The sequence below is a fragment of the Chanos chanos genome, chromosome 10 (assembly GCF_902362185.1).
Source record: "Chanos chanos chromosome 10, fChaCha1.1, whole genome shotgun sequence".
In the NCBI taxonomy this organism is placed as follows: Eukaryota; Metazoa; Chordata; class Actinopteri; order Gonorynchiformes; family Chanidae; genus Chanos; species Chanos chanos.
The window spans coordinates 15,915,841-15,933,757 of NC_044504.1; the positions used below are offsets into that span (position 1 = coordinate 15,915,841).

General features: G+C 40.0%; 1 protein-coding gene across 1 annotated transcript in view; it reads right to left on the bottom strand.

The window, feature by feature from the left end:
- The window catches only part of eml5 (EMAP like 5), a 47,424-nt gene extending 32,071 nt beyond the window's left edge, over nucleotides 1-15,353 (bottom strand). Inside the window, exons 1-3 of the mRNA XM_030785986.1 lie at nucleotides 15,157-15,353; nucleotides 1,672-1,831; nucleotides 1-85 (exon numbers count right to left, since the gene is read on the bottom strand). The exon at nucleotides 1-85 is cut by the window's left edge and continues 14 nt beyond it. Of these exons, the coding sequence (XP_030641846.1) occupies nucleotides 1-85; nucleotides 1,672-1,831; nucleotides 15,157-15,353 (442 nt within the window). The remainder of the gene's footprint in view (nucleotides 86-1,671; nucleotides 1,832-15,156) is intronic.
- Nucleotides 15,354-17,917: the final 2,564 nt, after the last annotated feature.

The following is a 17,917-nucleotide window of genomic DNA, read 5'->3' on the forward strand; positions in this document are numbered from 1 at the left end:
CAGGAGCAGCAGCCAGTACTTTTCCTTTCCTCCAATCCCACACACAGATTGTGTTTTTGGAGTCCAACCCCACTGACACCAAACACTGGGGAAGATAAGCAACAGGGAAATGCAGATACCACTATTACACAGTACCACATCTGCATTCTACTGCTACATCAAATAAAACCTAAATCCTTTGATCCTTTTATGGTATGATGAGTTGGTGGAGTTGTGCTGGATTTCAGCTTTTACATCCCACTATTTGTCGTTCTGTACCTTTTCATCCATATGTGAGGAAATCATTTTACGAGTAATGACAGACAATTTTCCTCTGTAACTCCACCTTAAGCTCTTCAGCATGATTTTGCCGAAGGTGCAAAGTCCCTTTGGGAAGTGGAGGATTCTCTGAGATAAGGCTGGCTATAGCCCAGGAACACTGTGATCTGGGAGATATGATTTTTGGTGTTTGAACACAAAGGTATCAGTGTAAGGCCACAAATCTTTCTGGATAGCTTGCTATCAGACTGCTTAGAGGGTAAGGGAGGACAAATCATTAATCATTCCATATCCCCAAACAAAAAATATTTCCTCCCTTCAGCATCTGTCTGTTTTTTGTGTCCCATATGGTGTTTAAAATTCAACTCAATTTTACAAATGGTTCAATGTCAAACTGCATGTATGTGTGTATGTACACACACACACACACACACACACACACACACACACACACACATATATATATATATATATATATATATATATATACACGCACACGCACACACACACACATACACAGTATATACACAGTATATTTATATATATATGGGTGTGTGTGTGTGTGTGTATATACATATATCAAATATATCAAATACACCACACAATGAATGTGCAAGGACTAGAGGAGCTTTCTGTCTTTTTGGTCTACGTCCCTTCTTTCTTGCTCTTTGGATATATACCCACAAGGGTAAAACTGTCGAGCTGGTCTGTATTCAGAGTGGACACCTTCACCATTGGCATGCTGTCTTTGTCTGGGTGTCAGCCGATGTGAGGGATCCAAACTGACTCTTAAATCACATAGCTAAAACACACACTCACACACACCCACACACACAGACAACACGTACGCACGCACACACATACACACACACACACTCACACACACACACACACACACACGAATGCACATACACGCACACTGTCTCTGTCTCTGTGAAACTGTCACAGCAAAGTCAACACAGACGCAATACTTGGAAATGTGACCTAAAGGGACCACATTCATGGAATTAGAGAGGATACACTAACTCGTGATAACCTGTTTGTGTAAGACATTTGAGAAAAAGAATATATCATTTGTTACTATTTTGGGTTAGTATATTGAACTGAAACATTATTCTCAGTAGAATGTTCATCAGTTGAATGTCATATAAAACATGCCTGCAGACATATGTTTGCAAGTGTTTGAGTGTCACAACACCTGAAGGAACACAAAATAACCAGCCTTTTTCTGTAAGACAATAATAATAATTAAAAACCAAACATTTCATGAGGCCAGTGAAATGCCAAACCACCACTGTGGCTTATTAACTGAGAGCTGATACATGCCACTCTCTCTCACTCTCTCACTCTTGCTTTGCCATCACTTTCTGCTACCAAGAGATCACTGTCAAACTTTCAGCTGAATGTGCTTACCTGCCCATCCAGGTCAAAGGCAAGACAGGCGATGCCATGTGTGTGCATGTCCTTCAGGATAGACACAGTCTGAACTGTGTAGGAGTCCCACACGCAGATATACGGCTCCTTCCCCACTTGTCCTGTAGCTACTAACACACGCTCTGGATGAAGAGCTAAACTGTAAGGAAAGAGGGAGAGAGATCGGAAATCAAACTTCAGAACTTAGCACAATGTCCACATAAAGATATAAATATTTGACAAATGGGAACATTTACTGGTGCTCAGTTGGGAAAAAACATTGTTTATATGACGCGTGCGCATGTGTGTGTGCGTTTATAATATACTACCATGTAACAATTCGTCTCTTTCAAAGAACCCTTTCATTATTCAACCTGGATATGCACTGTATTGACTCTCATGATTTTCTGGAGAATGAAACAGGTCGTCTTGGTTCCTTTGAGCAGCTTGCCTCCTCACTGGCCAACCTAATTCATTTCAGGCATGCCTACACATGCACAGGGAAACCCTGCAGGCATCCAAACATTGCGTAACATCTGTCTGTCTCTATCACGCTCTTCCAATTCAGCAGCCTCCTCTTTGTTTCTGCAGCAGTCTGAGCCCCTACACAAACCAACCACAGATAACAGGATAACTCTTCCACTCTATGACTTCTGGTGAGATGGGATGCATCCTAGTAACAAAATATACAGATGCACAGGTGTTGAGGCCTTCAGGAATGTTTTGCCGGACCTGAATCATGCCAGTTTTATGATACCAACTCTACATTACAGAACAAAAACAAGAGACCAAGAACATTGCAGTGACCAGCACAGACCGCAGATCTGCACCCACAGAAAACATGGGTTAATGGAAATGATAAAGCCAAGACAATCAATCTCAATAATGCATAAAGGCAAAGACCACTCAGCAATGGGGTCATTTACAACTTCACTTTGGGGGAAGACCCACGCCTAAGACTCCACTAACTCAGCAGCCAGCAACAATGTATCCATCCCAATGTCTCAAAGGCCTTCATGTTAACCATTTGCACACTACGTCCAACTTTGATTTTTCGGTATGTTTGGTTGGGAAGAGAGTCTTTACCTCATTTTGTAGCAAGGCTTTAAAATACCAGTCCTGGAACTCCAGGCCAAAAACTCTGGGTGTCTCTTTCCAGTTAGCCTCAGAGTAATGCTTCATCATCATCATCATCATTATTTTAACTTAGAAAAATCTTTTATTTTTTATTCAGCCAACCAAAGTGGAAGCAAATCTTTCATGACACAACAAAGCACTAATTATAGCAAAGTAAGGTCAAAATAATATTATTTTTGTATTTATCTTCACATTGTATTACTGTTTGTTCTAATTTTAATTTTAAGTTATTCGGGTCCTGCAGGTTTCAGGGGTGTGTCACACATCTACTAATTTCATGAGAAACACTCTCACTGCATGTTATGAGCTACCAAGGAAACTGACTGGACCAATCACTGGTTCGTCACTCACTTGACGAAGATTTTCATTATTTTGTGGCATATGAAAAACACTGAGGTTTGCTAAGGTGAATATATACCTATAAATAATAAATTCAGTGTTCTCCGTTTATAGTTGAGTAATTCATCAGTGTTAGGTGGCAATAATTAGCTTGCAATTACAGGTCATTTGACTACTTTGTAAGAGGGATAATGGCAAACTTCAAATTCTATGGACCTTTATTGTTAGTTTGGTTACAAGATGTTATCTCACCTCCAGCGTGAAGGATACTGGACCTGAACATGGTCATATGAGGGAAAACCGTTCTGTCCCTCAGGGAGATGACAGATTTTAAGAGAGAGGGCTTGGTCCCTCAGGGAGATGACAGATTTTAAGAGAGAGACCTTGGAGGATTTATTTGGTGTATTTTTGAGAGCACGGATTACTCTCTTTGGTCTTTTCATACAAACCACACCTTAAGAGCATCAAACCTTCCAGCTGTGCACTAAAAATCGTGAAATTAAAGCATTCATACATATAACAGATAGAATACACACAAAACACATATAACAGAAATACAGCCCACCCCTAATAGATATCTGACTCTAAATTCATTTCTTTTCTTGCACATTCAAGATCATTTGCATAATTTATTCACAAAGTCAAAGCCGTCCTCATCTGTAGAGAATGACTGTTAGATAACACTTTGAGGAGACTTTTCTGTGACACTCCTTCTGCATTTATCTGAAGCCCTCCTGTTCTCAGTTATAATAACGTGCAATTCTCCTTTCTTCCCAAGCTTTCTCTTGTTATAGTCTATTAGCATTCTGCTTGTGTGTCTATGCTCTCCACCAAGTCTACACACAACCTAGTACAGTCTGAGCGTATTAATCTTGCTTTTTAGCCCAATGGCGTCATTTTTCCATCCTGTACGTAGCAGAGAGAATGCACTAAAGCAGTGCTGAAGACACGAGACACAAGCAGTTTTCTCAAATGAAAGCTTTTGTGACTTTTTTTTGCTTTACTTCTGTGTATTTTGCTTTGATGATAAATCCAGTTTCTTCTTAAGGTTTTCTGTGCCAGAATTCCCTCTACTGACCACAGTTCATTAATGGGTAAACATGACCCTTAATCTGTATGTGAGCACTAGAACTTGCTTATCATAACAGACACAGTGCATAAAAGATTGTCCTGACTCTTTTACTCTAAGAATTACATAATCTTTCTTTATGCCACTAAAAATAGAATGTGGCAAAATCCTCATTTCTGTGGCCCTGGTATATCTTTATATAAGGGCCACTTTATGATGTTTCAGATTCTCTGAAATGGTGTGTTGTTATTCTAGATCAATCTACTGTCTAGGACTCTGAAAATGTCACAATAGAAAAGACTACATGATTTCTCCTAGCTTTTTATAGATATCCCTGCTTTATGTGAATAGATTATATCTTGTCCTTTTTGTGGGTGTTGTAGGGTGTCTGAAGTTTTAGCAGGCAGAAAAGGTCAGTGGATTCTCATAGACTGGTGTCTATGTGTATGTGTTTGCGGGGGTGTGAATCCACTCATTTCTCTGGCACTCGTTAGCAGTAATAATTGTAAATAACAACATACATTAAGTAACAGATACAAATACATACAAATACAGATACATACAAATGTAACAGATGGAGAGAATCTGTTTTCCTTAGCCCCTCCCCACACACACACACATACACACACAGATACTCTGTCCAAGTGCAGATATGTAAAAAACAACAACCAAGGTTTTAAACATTGTCCACTCTGTGTTGACCTTATATTTAGTTCACATACATGTGACACAACTAAGCCTGACCACATACAAATTAAGCCTTGTAACACTAACATGGCTCACAGTCTGAACAGTTGAGCAGTGTGAATGAGCTAGCAACACATCATGCTTGTAACAGATGATCTCATATATGTGTGAGTGTGTGTGTGTGAGTGTGTAAAAGCGTACAGTTGTACATAGTGCACATGCCATCAACAACTTCGACTAGCTTTAAAAATTCTGTGAAGATGCCTTGTGCAATGTCAGTTCAGTTTGCATACAGTGTGACTCACAAGGTTGTGCCGTAGCATTAGACTCTTCTCTGAAGCAATACTTTGGTAGCAGTAGTGACAGAGCTGTGTTTTCCTTGACTCTAAATGATGTGGGTTAATGTTTAATTCTCTGTGATCGGCTGGATGAACCCACACACTCTGTAGGCTGGGAGAACCAAACACACTCTAGGCAGCGTTTGATGAGTTTCTGAGCCTCTGTGGGTTTCAGGTAAAATGTTTACTTGCATAAAAAGCCTTTGGGACATTAATCAGTACATTAAAAGCTGTCACTTTGGCAGGAAGTTAATTTAATAAGGACAGTAATGAAAAAGAAGCTTAAAGCACAGGGGTGGATAAGGTTCATAAAAGAATATTGCATATTCAGTTTAATTATCACCAAGTGAAACAGCTATGTTTAGCTTAAGCCTAAACTGCACTCTCCTTTTAGAAAAGAAAAGAGGACATAATGTGTTTGTTTCTCTTTAGACTGTGACTGGAATAGTTTATTATTTCATTCTGTGCAGCTGTGTTCAATTCCAAGCTTTCATATGAAAGGTTGTAAACTTGGGCACCTATTACTGATAAACAATGACTTATAGGCATTACCTATCAAATCTCAAACCCTTTTTGTCTTTCTGTTTTGTCCAAGACAGCAGGAGTCCTTAACTAAATGTGCTCACACTACATGTTATGGATAGCTTTGTGTGTTTATTTTTGTTTACTCACTGAGTGAGCATTCGAAGTCCGTTCAGTAATCTGTAAAGGATTAGAATATGGTTATTTACATCAGGATTAAGTAGCCTAGATGACTCTTTTTTTCCTGACAGGTGATGGACTGTTACAGCACGTCTTTTATTCAGTGGTCAACGATGTCATCACCTTATGTACTTTCATTACAAAGGAAAAACAAGCGACAGTTTCTTGTGTAAATAAACATTGCTAAAATACACAGGCCTAATGTCACTGCATCTGTTTGAACAGTAATGGTTTCCTCAGTTCTCTCTCTCTTTCTCTCTCTCTCTCTCTCTCTCTCTCCCTCTCTCTCTCATGCAGCATGAGCACTACCCACCCAAGTTACATTTCTATTAGCTAATGGCATCAGGGAAGCCTTTAGAGGATGGACAGACCACTACTGTCAAGGCAGGGTGTTCTAGGTGATGTACTGCTTGCTGCTTTTCTATTAGCTAATGGGATTGAGGGAGCCTCTGGTAGACACACAGGCCAGCTGCAGTGCACGACTGCAGTGTTGGGATGCTAAAATACTGCAAGCTTAATGTTCCTGCCCAGTCGCCTGCCAAGGCTTTTCTAAGTGCACTGGTAGTGCTGCATCATCTTACTGTGAGAGCCAGCGAGGCCGAGAAGAGAGATGTGTAGGTGGGGAGACATGTTTGGCTCCATCAGGACAGAAAAAAGGGGAATGGACTCCCATCAAAAGAGGCAGGTTCATTTGAACCTTACTAAGGTTTAGAAGCAATAACAGAGGATAGTCACTGTGACAGGGGGGATGAGAGAGTGGTAAACGCTGTTAATACATTAACATAGATATGAGCATGTGGCTACTTAGAGTGTAAACATGTCTACTAGATCTTTAGGTCTTTTGATCAGCTACAGAGACTTTCCGAAAAGTTAGAGTATAAACTCAGTTCACCCTGTCTAATGTTGGCACAAGTGTCAAAGTCAACTGAAGTCAACTGAATCACTAGGGCAATTAATGCTCCATTTTGTCAACTTGTATCTTATTACATACAAACAGAGCATTCAGATTTGCTCTGCGAAAATGTCCTCTAAAATGTTCTTACCATAGAATCAAATCATTTACCAATATGACAATGACATACACACACACATTCATACCTCCATGAGCACAGTGTCAAAAGTTACAGAGGTTACTGAGTTAGTGAAGCAGAGGGCATTAGGTGAACTGCATGATTGACTGTATCAGGCATGAGCAGCAGATACCTAAACAATCTCAAACCCTAATATTGTACAGCACAGACAAGTTAATCTCTTTATTTTAGGTAAGGTTTACAGAATGGAAAATATATTTCACAACAAATGGCCTGTTATCCGTAAGCCACACACACAGACATACAGACACACACAGACAAAGACACAGACACAGACACACACACACACACACACACACACACACACACACTCCGACTTTGGCTGATATCCAAGTTCAGTTTAACCCAGGCTTAAGGCAGCAGTCACCTTGTTTGCTCTTGACAGGGATTATCAGGAAGGAGCAGATTAGCACATTTCTAAAAGTCAGTATTTATCTTCCTTGGCGTCTATGGAGGATGTTTAATCCCTTGACCAATAACATTCCCCACTCTGCACCTGTCTGCAAAGAGCCAGCTCAGATAAAAAGAAAAAAAAAAGAAAGTAAACTTTCAAACCTAACAGCACTAGAACACTCAAGTGGGTTACAGTTGTAAGGGCATTTATTCCAAAAGATGAAAAGACAGGTGGTCAGCCCAAAGATCATAGCGCTAATATAATCAACCACTTCAACCTCTGTGATGTAAGTCAGACTCCTGCTCTGTATTTACGTTGTACGAATGTACAATGTGATGGCCCGCGTATGAATCATCAAGTTCAGATCCCACGAGTGTAAAAACTCAATCTGCTACACGCCCGGCATTTCAATGTTAGGAGAATAATTTGAAATTGTTAAGCTGTAGGTGGGTGGTGAGAAGAGCAGATGAGTGTCTGCTTGATGTTGCAGGATGAGAAGACCCTCATGTCTGCTGTGGTTTGTGGATATAGCTCAAATATTGATCCATTTGATCTAAGGAAGGAAGCATATGTTTTCCAGTGTTTATGAGTGCTTTGTGGTTGTCAGATATCTTAGCACCTCCTCCCTGTAAACAGACCTAAACCAGCACAGATCTCTCTTCAACAAACACACACACACAGACACACAGACACACACACACACACGTACACACACAGCAATTTTGAAAGAGATTTTGCTCTCTCATTTCTGCCCATAGAGATTGACACAAACTCAAGAAATATAGTTATTCAGGTTGTTTACACATGCTGTACATACTCTAGTTAAAAAAAAAAAAATCTGTCCTGCATTAGCATTTTTCATTGTGTGTGTGTGTGTGTGTGTGTGTGTGTGTGTGTGTGTGTGTGTGAAAGGGGGGGGGGGGTCTGTGCAAGCATGCCTACATATTTAAGTCCACATATTTTGTGTGTGTGTACTGGTGTGCGTGTGTGTGCTGGTGTGCATGTGTGCACTGGTGTTCGTGTGTCTGTGTGTCTGTGTGTGTGTACTGGTGTGCGTGTGTGTGTGTGTGTGTGCATGTTGAGAGGGTGGGAGGGCAGAACTGGAGAGGTTCGTTGACTGTTTTGCTGCAGTGCTGCTCAGGATAAGCAGCTTTAGGATAATGAATGAATGGATGATTGTAGAGTATGTGCTGGAGATCCAGGCTACAGTAGCCAATCAAAACAAAGGGGAAAAAAGGCAGACGTCGGGGGAGGGGTACAGGAGCACCAGCTAAAAAAGCTAACCTGAGCAAATGGGAATGGGGATGAACAAGAGGGAGGAATGAAAAGTGTGGCAGAGAAAAAAAAACGAAGGTTGGTAGAAGATCATAATGAGGTTAAGGAGAGAGTGGAGCCTTTTCATAACAGGCCAGAGTGGACTGAGAGTGGAGGTTATACTGAGCTGGTAAGAGATATAGGAGAGACTGTCAATAGAGACAGGAAACGAGGCTCGAGTTGAAATGTCAAATATTATTGATATCAGAAACTAAACTGGTAGAGAAAAACAGAGAGAGAAGGGGGAAGAGAGAGAGAGAGAGACAGAGAGAGAGAGAGAGAGAGAGAGAAAGAGAAAGAGATGGAGGATTCCCTGCTGGAGGGATTGACCAGTGCAGTTATGGGGAAAGCCTTGCCAATTAGTGTGGGACCAGTAACAACGAGAGAGCTGTCTCCCAGCATTAGTGTCAGAGTAATGGGCTCACACATGCATGACTGCACCCTGTCAACATACATGCACTGCTCACGCTGTCTGACCACACACACACACACACACACACACACACACACGCACGGGCACACACATACATACACACAAACACATACACACACACACACACACACACACACACAGACATACACATGGGCACGCACGTACACACACACACACACACACACACACGGGCAAACACATACATGCACACATACACAAACACACACTCACACACACTCACACACACACACACACACACACACAAAATGAACATATGTGCTAAGAAATTAAAACAAACACAGAACATGAGAAAAAGAGAAATAGAGATGCTCCAATAATACCAATCTGCAAAAATCCATCAGTTATGAGCATATATCTTACACAAACACACACACACACACACACACACACACAGATTACATATAAAGTTTCTCAGTATAGGGACTGACATGTGTGGAGCAATTGTAAGTGTGGAGTGAAGTGGAAAGAGACTCTTCAGCTTTCTCCTCTCTCTGTCTCTCTCTAAGGGATATCACCTTCACTGTTCAGTCACGCATATTTCTGCCTCAAAAGCAGCTCTCACCCTACAAGCCAGCAAAAAGCAACAGCTCAATCATACAAAATCCAAAGCTGCCAAGCCCTCGACAAAAAGCCGCCGCTCCGCCACTACCAACCAGGCCGTAAATCTGCGACAAAATAGCCGAGTGCCATGAAATGTAACTGAGTGGATCTTGAACTGTCAAGAATGCGATGAGAAAATCAAATGGGTTGATAAATATTTAGGTCAAAAAGAGGCAACAGTGCATCTTAAGCTCCTTCAGCACTGCATACATCAGTACACACTGATACAAGGGCAGGGATATCACTCACCCATCCCCCTAACTAACACACACACACACACACATGCATGCGTGCGCACACACACACACATACACGGGCACATTCATACACACACGCATGCGCGCGCGCACACACACACATGCACAGAAGTACAGACAGAACAACAATAATCATGTAGAGTTTGCTCCTCCCCCCTTCAGTGTACACATGTATGCACATACACACACACACACACACACACACACACACACACACTCACACTCACACACACTCATTGATACTATTAGGATAAAGAGCATCAGGAGGCAGCACAGATTAAGGATTACATTAGAAATGAGTGCATGCAAGTGCACATGGCTCACAGATGGGCAGAGAAGGAGAGAGAGAAAAGGGAGAGAGATAAAGAGAGAGAGAGAGAGAGAGAGAGAGAGAGAGAGAGAGAGAAAGAGGGAGAGAGAACTTATGGGCTTGCCTCTGATTAGATCACATGGTTTAAATGCCCCTCCCCCAGCCTCAGCAGCCGTAACACTCACTCAAATACTCACTCAGACAGCCACACACACACACACACACACACACACACATACTGAGCTGATGTCATCTAACCCAGTCTTGACTGACAGATCATGTGGAGTTTCCTTTCAGTACCTTTCATTTTCCCTCAGCACACTGCAAATATTACAGCAGTCACAAAGTTTCAAAACGAAACACACACACACGCACCCGCACGCACACACACACACACGAACACATGCGCACACACAGATAGATGAAATCTATAAAAAGCTCAAAACTGACCTAAGAGAAAGTATATCCACAGACTGGACAAAAATAAGCCCACTTTATCTGACCAAATACACCAGATTCACACACAGGGAAATTTTCCTCTAGTTCAGTGAACCCACACAGAGAGTGAAATATAAGCAATTGTTGAGTGTTACGCCTGTTTGGGTTATTTATGAAGACAATGTGGAATGCATAGAATTAATAAATTAATAATTAGATGCTGCTATGACAGGTGTAAATTATAAATTCATCCGGAACATATAGTATACTCATTGTGAAAGGTGGCAGGGTCTCACTGCTCACTACGTGTGTGAAATGGGTATGTACCCTGCTTTAACAGTAACCTACGCAGGACCACAAAAGATGGATAACACATGTCTAGTTGCCACTTGTGGTAGCACTTGATATAAAGTCTTGTAGTTACAGTATAGTTCATATAGTTTATAGTAAGTTTAGTCTTACTCAAGCTTAGTAATCTTACTTGGGTAGGTTCATGAATATTCACATAGGTAATCAGTAGTCTTTAATATTCTGTTTGGCAAAAGAGAACAAATTACATAGTGGGAGGAAACAAATTTACAAATAAATTTTAAAAATACTGGTTTTTATTGGCTCTGTGATGTTGATTTACTATTTTTTTTTCAGGAAATTACACACTTTCTTTCTCAAGGTGGTTACACAAAACGTCAAGATTTCAAAACCATCCACAATACCATTCAATCCTTCATACATTCATTCATTTTGTATCCTTCCATTCATTCTTTCAGTTCTTTTGCTAAATGAAATCAAACAATTGCCTTTGGCAGTTGCACAATTGACAGGAACCAATTAACTAACAAACAACAAAGCAACCACAAGCTTATGCACACATCCACAAATATACAAACAACAATAGAAAAGAAAAGAAAAAAACTAAGAAAGAAAGATCAGTCATACCTGCACTTACACTTTAAATATTTAATGTCTTGCTTAGGTCTCGACATGGTTACAGTAGTAATATTTTGCTCAGTGTAACACTCAAATAATAAAATACATTTTCAGAAGAAAACCATCCCTACCATAAAATACATATCAGGTAATGTTGTAGCTTTGGGAACAGACGGGATGCTATTTACAGCACCATTGCAGTGTATGTATAAAGTCTATACATGGATCTGCAGTGACCAGGCTAGCTAAAGGAGCGCGGTGAGAAATAGTAGCCGTGCTGCTGTCCGTAGCCCTTTCTGTTCCACATGACTCACTGCAACATGAGATGGGCTGAGTATATGCAGTTAAAGCTCCTGCACCTCCACAAACACACACACACACACACACACCAGCTTGAGCATAAGCATTCAACTCCACGGCAACTGACACTGCCATAAAGATAGAAAAAAAAAGCATGACCAGCCATAATGACGTGAACACACTGTGTTTGGCTTCTGCCACTGAATGAAGTGTTCCTAAGTGAAGTTTTCCCAACACTGTCACTTCACTCACGTACCAGAGTTTTCTCATATTGCCACACTATTACTATACCAGAGTTTTCTAATACTGCCCCATCATTCAAATACCACAGCTTTCCAATATTGACAAACAATTTAAAAACAATATAAACAATTTACAATTTAATTTAGTTTTCCAATACTCCTACGCAATTTTAATACCTGAGTTTTCCAATATTGGTATGACATTTTAATACCTGAGTTCTCCAATATTCGTACGTTACTTTATTACCAGACTTTTCCAATATACAGCAGTCACATACCATGGTCTTTGGTCAAAAGCGTCATCTTCCCTTTGTACTGCTGCCTGTGTCTGTTTTATTCCCGCTTCAAAGGCACTAAGCAGGCCCTGCTAATACGGTGTACCACACTATTAACACGCACAGTCAGACTGATCACGACAAAACCAAAGATACAATTTCTATACAGAAGCGTAGGGAACATTTCTAAAAGTCCAACAGCTGTTAGTCAGTTTGCCTCATCATTAACGAAACATCTACAGACATTAAATGTTAAATGGCTCTTACTCAGGGCTAATGCTCATCTCTAGACCGCTTCATTGCCTAACACAGACACAACATTCTGCTTTCAGTGCTGCCTACCGGATGTTTCTATTCAATTAGGTGATAGTTTGATCTCCTCCTGCTGTCTGTGTCATTTGAAGTTGTACACAGCAGAGGAAATGTCTGCGTACAGTGCACAGAGCACCACATAATGAAAATTTCATTCAGCCTAAACACCATTTTCTTTCATGTAACAGTGATGGAGGATGAGAGTAAATGTCTCAGTACTTCTTGAAGTGAGGTACGACCCAAAACTGAAGAGCTACACATGCTAAATATCTTCTATATGTAATTCTCTATATCACAGAAAATATCTGTGTTCCATACTGACATATAGGTGTTGAATTAGTGTAATGGTATAAATAATGCAGGGCTGTCAGCCAAAAGGGTTAAGCTTTATATCAATTTATGACCTAACGAGAGAGAGAGAGAGAGAGAGAGAGAAATTTACAAGACAAATTCTACATTTTTGAAATACCAAAATCCCAAGTAATTTTTTTATGAATTTCACCACAGACTGTGTGATCGGCTCAAGAATTAGGCAAGCTGAAACAATGTCAAAATGTCAGGTGTCCAATGAGAAGCTGAAGAGATGTGTGTTTTGACCTGTGCTCAGGCTCAGAAATCTGCAGGTGTGATGAGGACTGTCCACAGGCAGACATAATGGAACCATTCACTTTAAAGCTGACCAATCAGAAATATTTTCAAGAGCATCCTTGGAATACATGGTGCGTTTACCGCTAGCTGTTCAGTCACTGCATAGCAGAAAATATCATTTATTACTTGGGCAAATCAAGATGTACAAACATTTATCTTCTTTGTTTTCCCAATTCAGATAGCCATTTTATCAACGACTCTAAAATCCTACATTGACACCGTTGACCAGTTACCATATTTCATTATCTTAAATGAATCACATCTAACTGATATCGTTGCTTTAATGTGAAACAGCCAGCTGCTAGTCATCACTATTGCTCAAACTGTGTTTATCTGCATTCTATAGGTAAAATGAAGTGAATTTTGCTCCAACTAGTTAAATTCACTGCAATGTTCTTGGGTGTAACTGTGATTTGCCCTCAGACCCCCTTGGAGACCTAATACTGATTCTAAGTCTTACAACCTATCTGAATGACACTTAGACAAATGCATACACACTCACACAGACACATACAAGGATGCAAGGTAATGCAAGGTCAGGTTCTCCTCCTAATTAATAATAGAGGAATGAGCCAGCTGACTAGCGGTAGAATATACAACAGCCTCCCAGCCTCCATAAGGACGGCAAACTCTAAGACACACACACACACACACACACACACAACAGAACACAGGTACTGGACTGAAGTAAATTAGTTGAACGCTTGCTGTAAATGGAGCCCTGGGGTTATGACAATATGCCCCTGAACTCACGTCTAATTGATTTCAAAAGCAACTGTACCTCACTACTTCCGCACTGCTTACCCAAGTAATCTTATAAGAGTGTCTGACGGAAGCATTTTCATGTCTATGGATGTTAATAATATTGACAGGTAGTAAGGGACCATCGTGTCATTCAATCTATGACAATATTTTTCATGTGGACAATTACTATTCTTCTCTTACCATATCGTCAAAGAACGAGAAAAGAAGAACGAGAAAAGAGCGAGAGCTTTTCAAACCCTACTTTATAATTTGCCACGCTGCATAATTGGCAACGGTACTGAGAAGTCAACAGAAGTTTCACGTACGAAAGGCACGAATTCACAGCACCTTCTACTCAGCTGAATGCTCCTTACAAGCACAAGTACCAGCCAGACGCAGTTCGGTGGAAACGCGAACAGAGGCGCGGAAATGACTCATTTGTTTTACTGCCAAATATTATGTAATTGTGGATACAGAATAAGCTGCAAATATATGAGTGAAAACGTGCTTAGAATAAGCCAAACACCCACAAGTATTCACCTGTTAAAACAACATGCTGCGCGAATATTTTAACAGCAGCAGTCTAGAAGATTCACTGAGAGCGGTCAAATCTAAAGCCCCACTCGCAGAAACTTGGTCTGCTTTGGCGCTGTCCAGTACTGAAAGCTTCTGAAGGTTAATCAAGCCACACTACGAGAGCCTTGCAAACGTTTAAATATCATTGTGCTTCTCTGAGTAACCAAATAAGTGTTACAACCTGCCATAAATACATAATGACTTATATAATTGTTTTTATGTTTTGGTCAGAAACAAGTTACTAATACATATAACAAGCTAATGTTTCAATGGTTGATGTTCTTTCGCTCAGAATTTCGGCTTCACTTTAAAATTTACACAGTTGGATTACCTGATTATATCATCGTTGTGTCCCAGGTAAAATTTCTGCTTGTGTTCTCGTGTATTGTACACTACTCCAACACCGGCGACGAAGTACACTATTTCCTTTGCCGCCGTGTAGTACAGGTTGTTGCGGCACTGATGTCCCCGGTAGCCGTAAACCCATTCTAGTCGGAGATGACAGTTCGGAGCTGTTCTGTCAGCCATGTTCGTACTTATTTTTTTCAGAAAGGAATATCTGGTGTTTTCTCATTCACGACGACAAGCGTTCATTCAACCCGGTTATCCGTTCCGTCCCTTCTTAGTGCATCGTGTCCGCTACAAGAGCAATATTTGACTACATCTACGGTGAGCTCAGGTTCAGTGCGCTTTCTAGGTCAGGTATTATGCATGCTGAAAGATATATTCGTCTTTGTCAAGAGTCTTTAGTTTGCTTAAACTGTCTGCCTTGTACTTCTTTACTGGTGCAAAGCATCTACTTTATACTTCAGCCACGGACGAGCGGCTTTGCTCATGTCAAACCCAGAAACATAGAATATCTCGTTTGGCCGACAAATACCGCCCAATTGGGAGCTTTACAACTGATGAAACAACTGTCTGACCAATCATATCTATAGAAATCCAAACAGTAAGACGATTGACAGATTGTAAACCAATAACAGTTACCTCATGGATAGAGTCATACGTAGACGTTAAGGGTTGGTTAAACAACATTAACGACGTACTTTTATTATGATAACGGTATAGAGTTCTCTCCACCTACTGGATGGGAACGCTTAATGTTTTTCTATCTCTGTGCACCTGTCATCACGAGGACCGAATGCAATATTAATCAAGCCAAAAATGTTGAAAATTGCGTTTTAAGTGGTTCTAATTTGAAAATGAGATGAAACCGTAATTCACAATGAATGGTTCTATAACTTGTTAACCAAATGTATGAAACAGTACAAAATCCGAATCTCTACGAGGGAACCTTGCCAAATGTTGTGTACTGTGTACTGTGTACTGTTCTGGATAAGTGTTTGTTTCTTAATCTACCACAAGGAATACATTGGCTGCTAAAAAATATTCCTTCACAGACATGCAGCTCATATTCTTAGATTTATTTACAAGCAGTTGATTTTATACTTTTTTTTTTTTAAATTTATTTTTATGAAACATCATGTAAGTATGTATACATGGTAAAATATATGTTGTATATGTACAAAGATCCTTTTTGTATTATACATTTCCATGCAAACATTAAGGCGGACATCCAGGATATTCACAGCGACAAAGAGTGATGATTTAGACTTTATAAGGCTGTATGAGGGACATTGTCCATCATTTCATTTACCATATTTAGTAGTGCCATTTCAATACACAACGAAGACAGACAGATTATATAGATTTCTCTCTCCGCCATACAAAAAAGATAACACGGTGGCCATTTCTAAATTACAAAATCCTCAGTGGTGCAGATTAAACCACTTCCCTATATAGCCAGTCTGGGTATTGATTTCCATAAAATGCAGTTCTGTACAGACATGCTGTGCTACATCCTGATGTATTTTTGTTGATTGTCTCTTTTGAGCTGTGACAACGTCCTCCATTAATAAAGTTGCTCTGTACAGGATGGATATTATAACTCAAATTTGCTTTAGCAAAATTCAAAAGCACATGTCAGGATCCTGTGGAGAAAGGAGACCCGCCATCCCCTCCTCTATGTTACAATTCCTGCCACTTCAAAAAGGAGGAGTGAAATTGAAGTTTGTCCACATTCATAAGAAGTGGCTTAACAAAGCCCCGCATAAAACAGTACGAGCCAACAATTCTCAACCACTACAGCTAAAACATCCCTTTGTTCTACCCCTAGTTAACTACTTTCATTACCTGTCATCAGATCACTGGATTTGTGAACTCTCATAGGTCTGACGCTAAAAAAGAAGCTTAAAAATCCCTTCTGACTGACAAAAACAACCACATGTACCTCTGGTCATCGTTTACATTACTCTCACCTACAAATTAGAATTTAAAAAAGGAAAAATATTTACCTTCATTTTACAGTGTTAATTTGTGTCTTTAGTTCAGAAGGTAGGACACTGAATCAATGGAGAACACAGAACACCAGAGGTACACAAACATCTCATGGAAGTCACATGATCTCATTTACTCTCCACTCAGTATATTCTCGCCCATGGCTGGACTTCAGTTATGTGTCTTGTATCAATTTTCTCTCTATGAGGGTTACCAGAAACATTAAGAAACAAAACATTAAGATTAAGAAAAAAAAAACAATTTTCCCAGAGACATCTCCATCTTCTGGTGAAATAAACCAACTGCTGTACAATGACTAATCATGAGTTAACAGAATTAAGAGCAAGATATTTGAATGTTCGTGTGACTGGACAATTTGTCACGCCATGTTTTCATATGTAGTTAGCGTTTTTAGAATGTTTGATATCTCAAAAAATCAGTAAGACAAACTTTATTTTCAGTGTATGTCCACATTTAGGATGTTACCATTCACTTTAGAGTTTAGTATACTTTGGTTAGGATGTCTACATCTGTCTAAGAATAAACTGTCTCTTTCATTAGAAACTTAAGGCTCTTTTTTGAAATGGGAACTTTTTAAAAGATTGCTAACATGGCAAAGCACACACAACAATCACTGATTCAAAAAAATAAAGTTGAGTAACATTGACTAACTTCTTATAAAACTTAGATAAAACGAAATATCTGGGAGCGCTTCTCAATAGACAGTCTGAGAGCTGTTGGCATAAATTTATTAA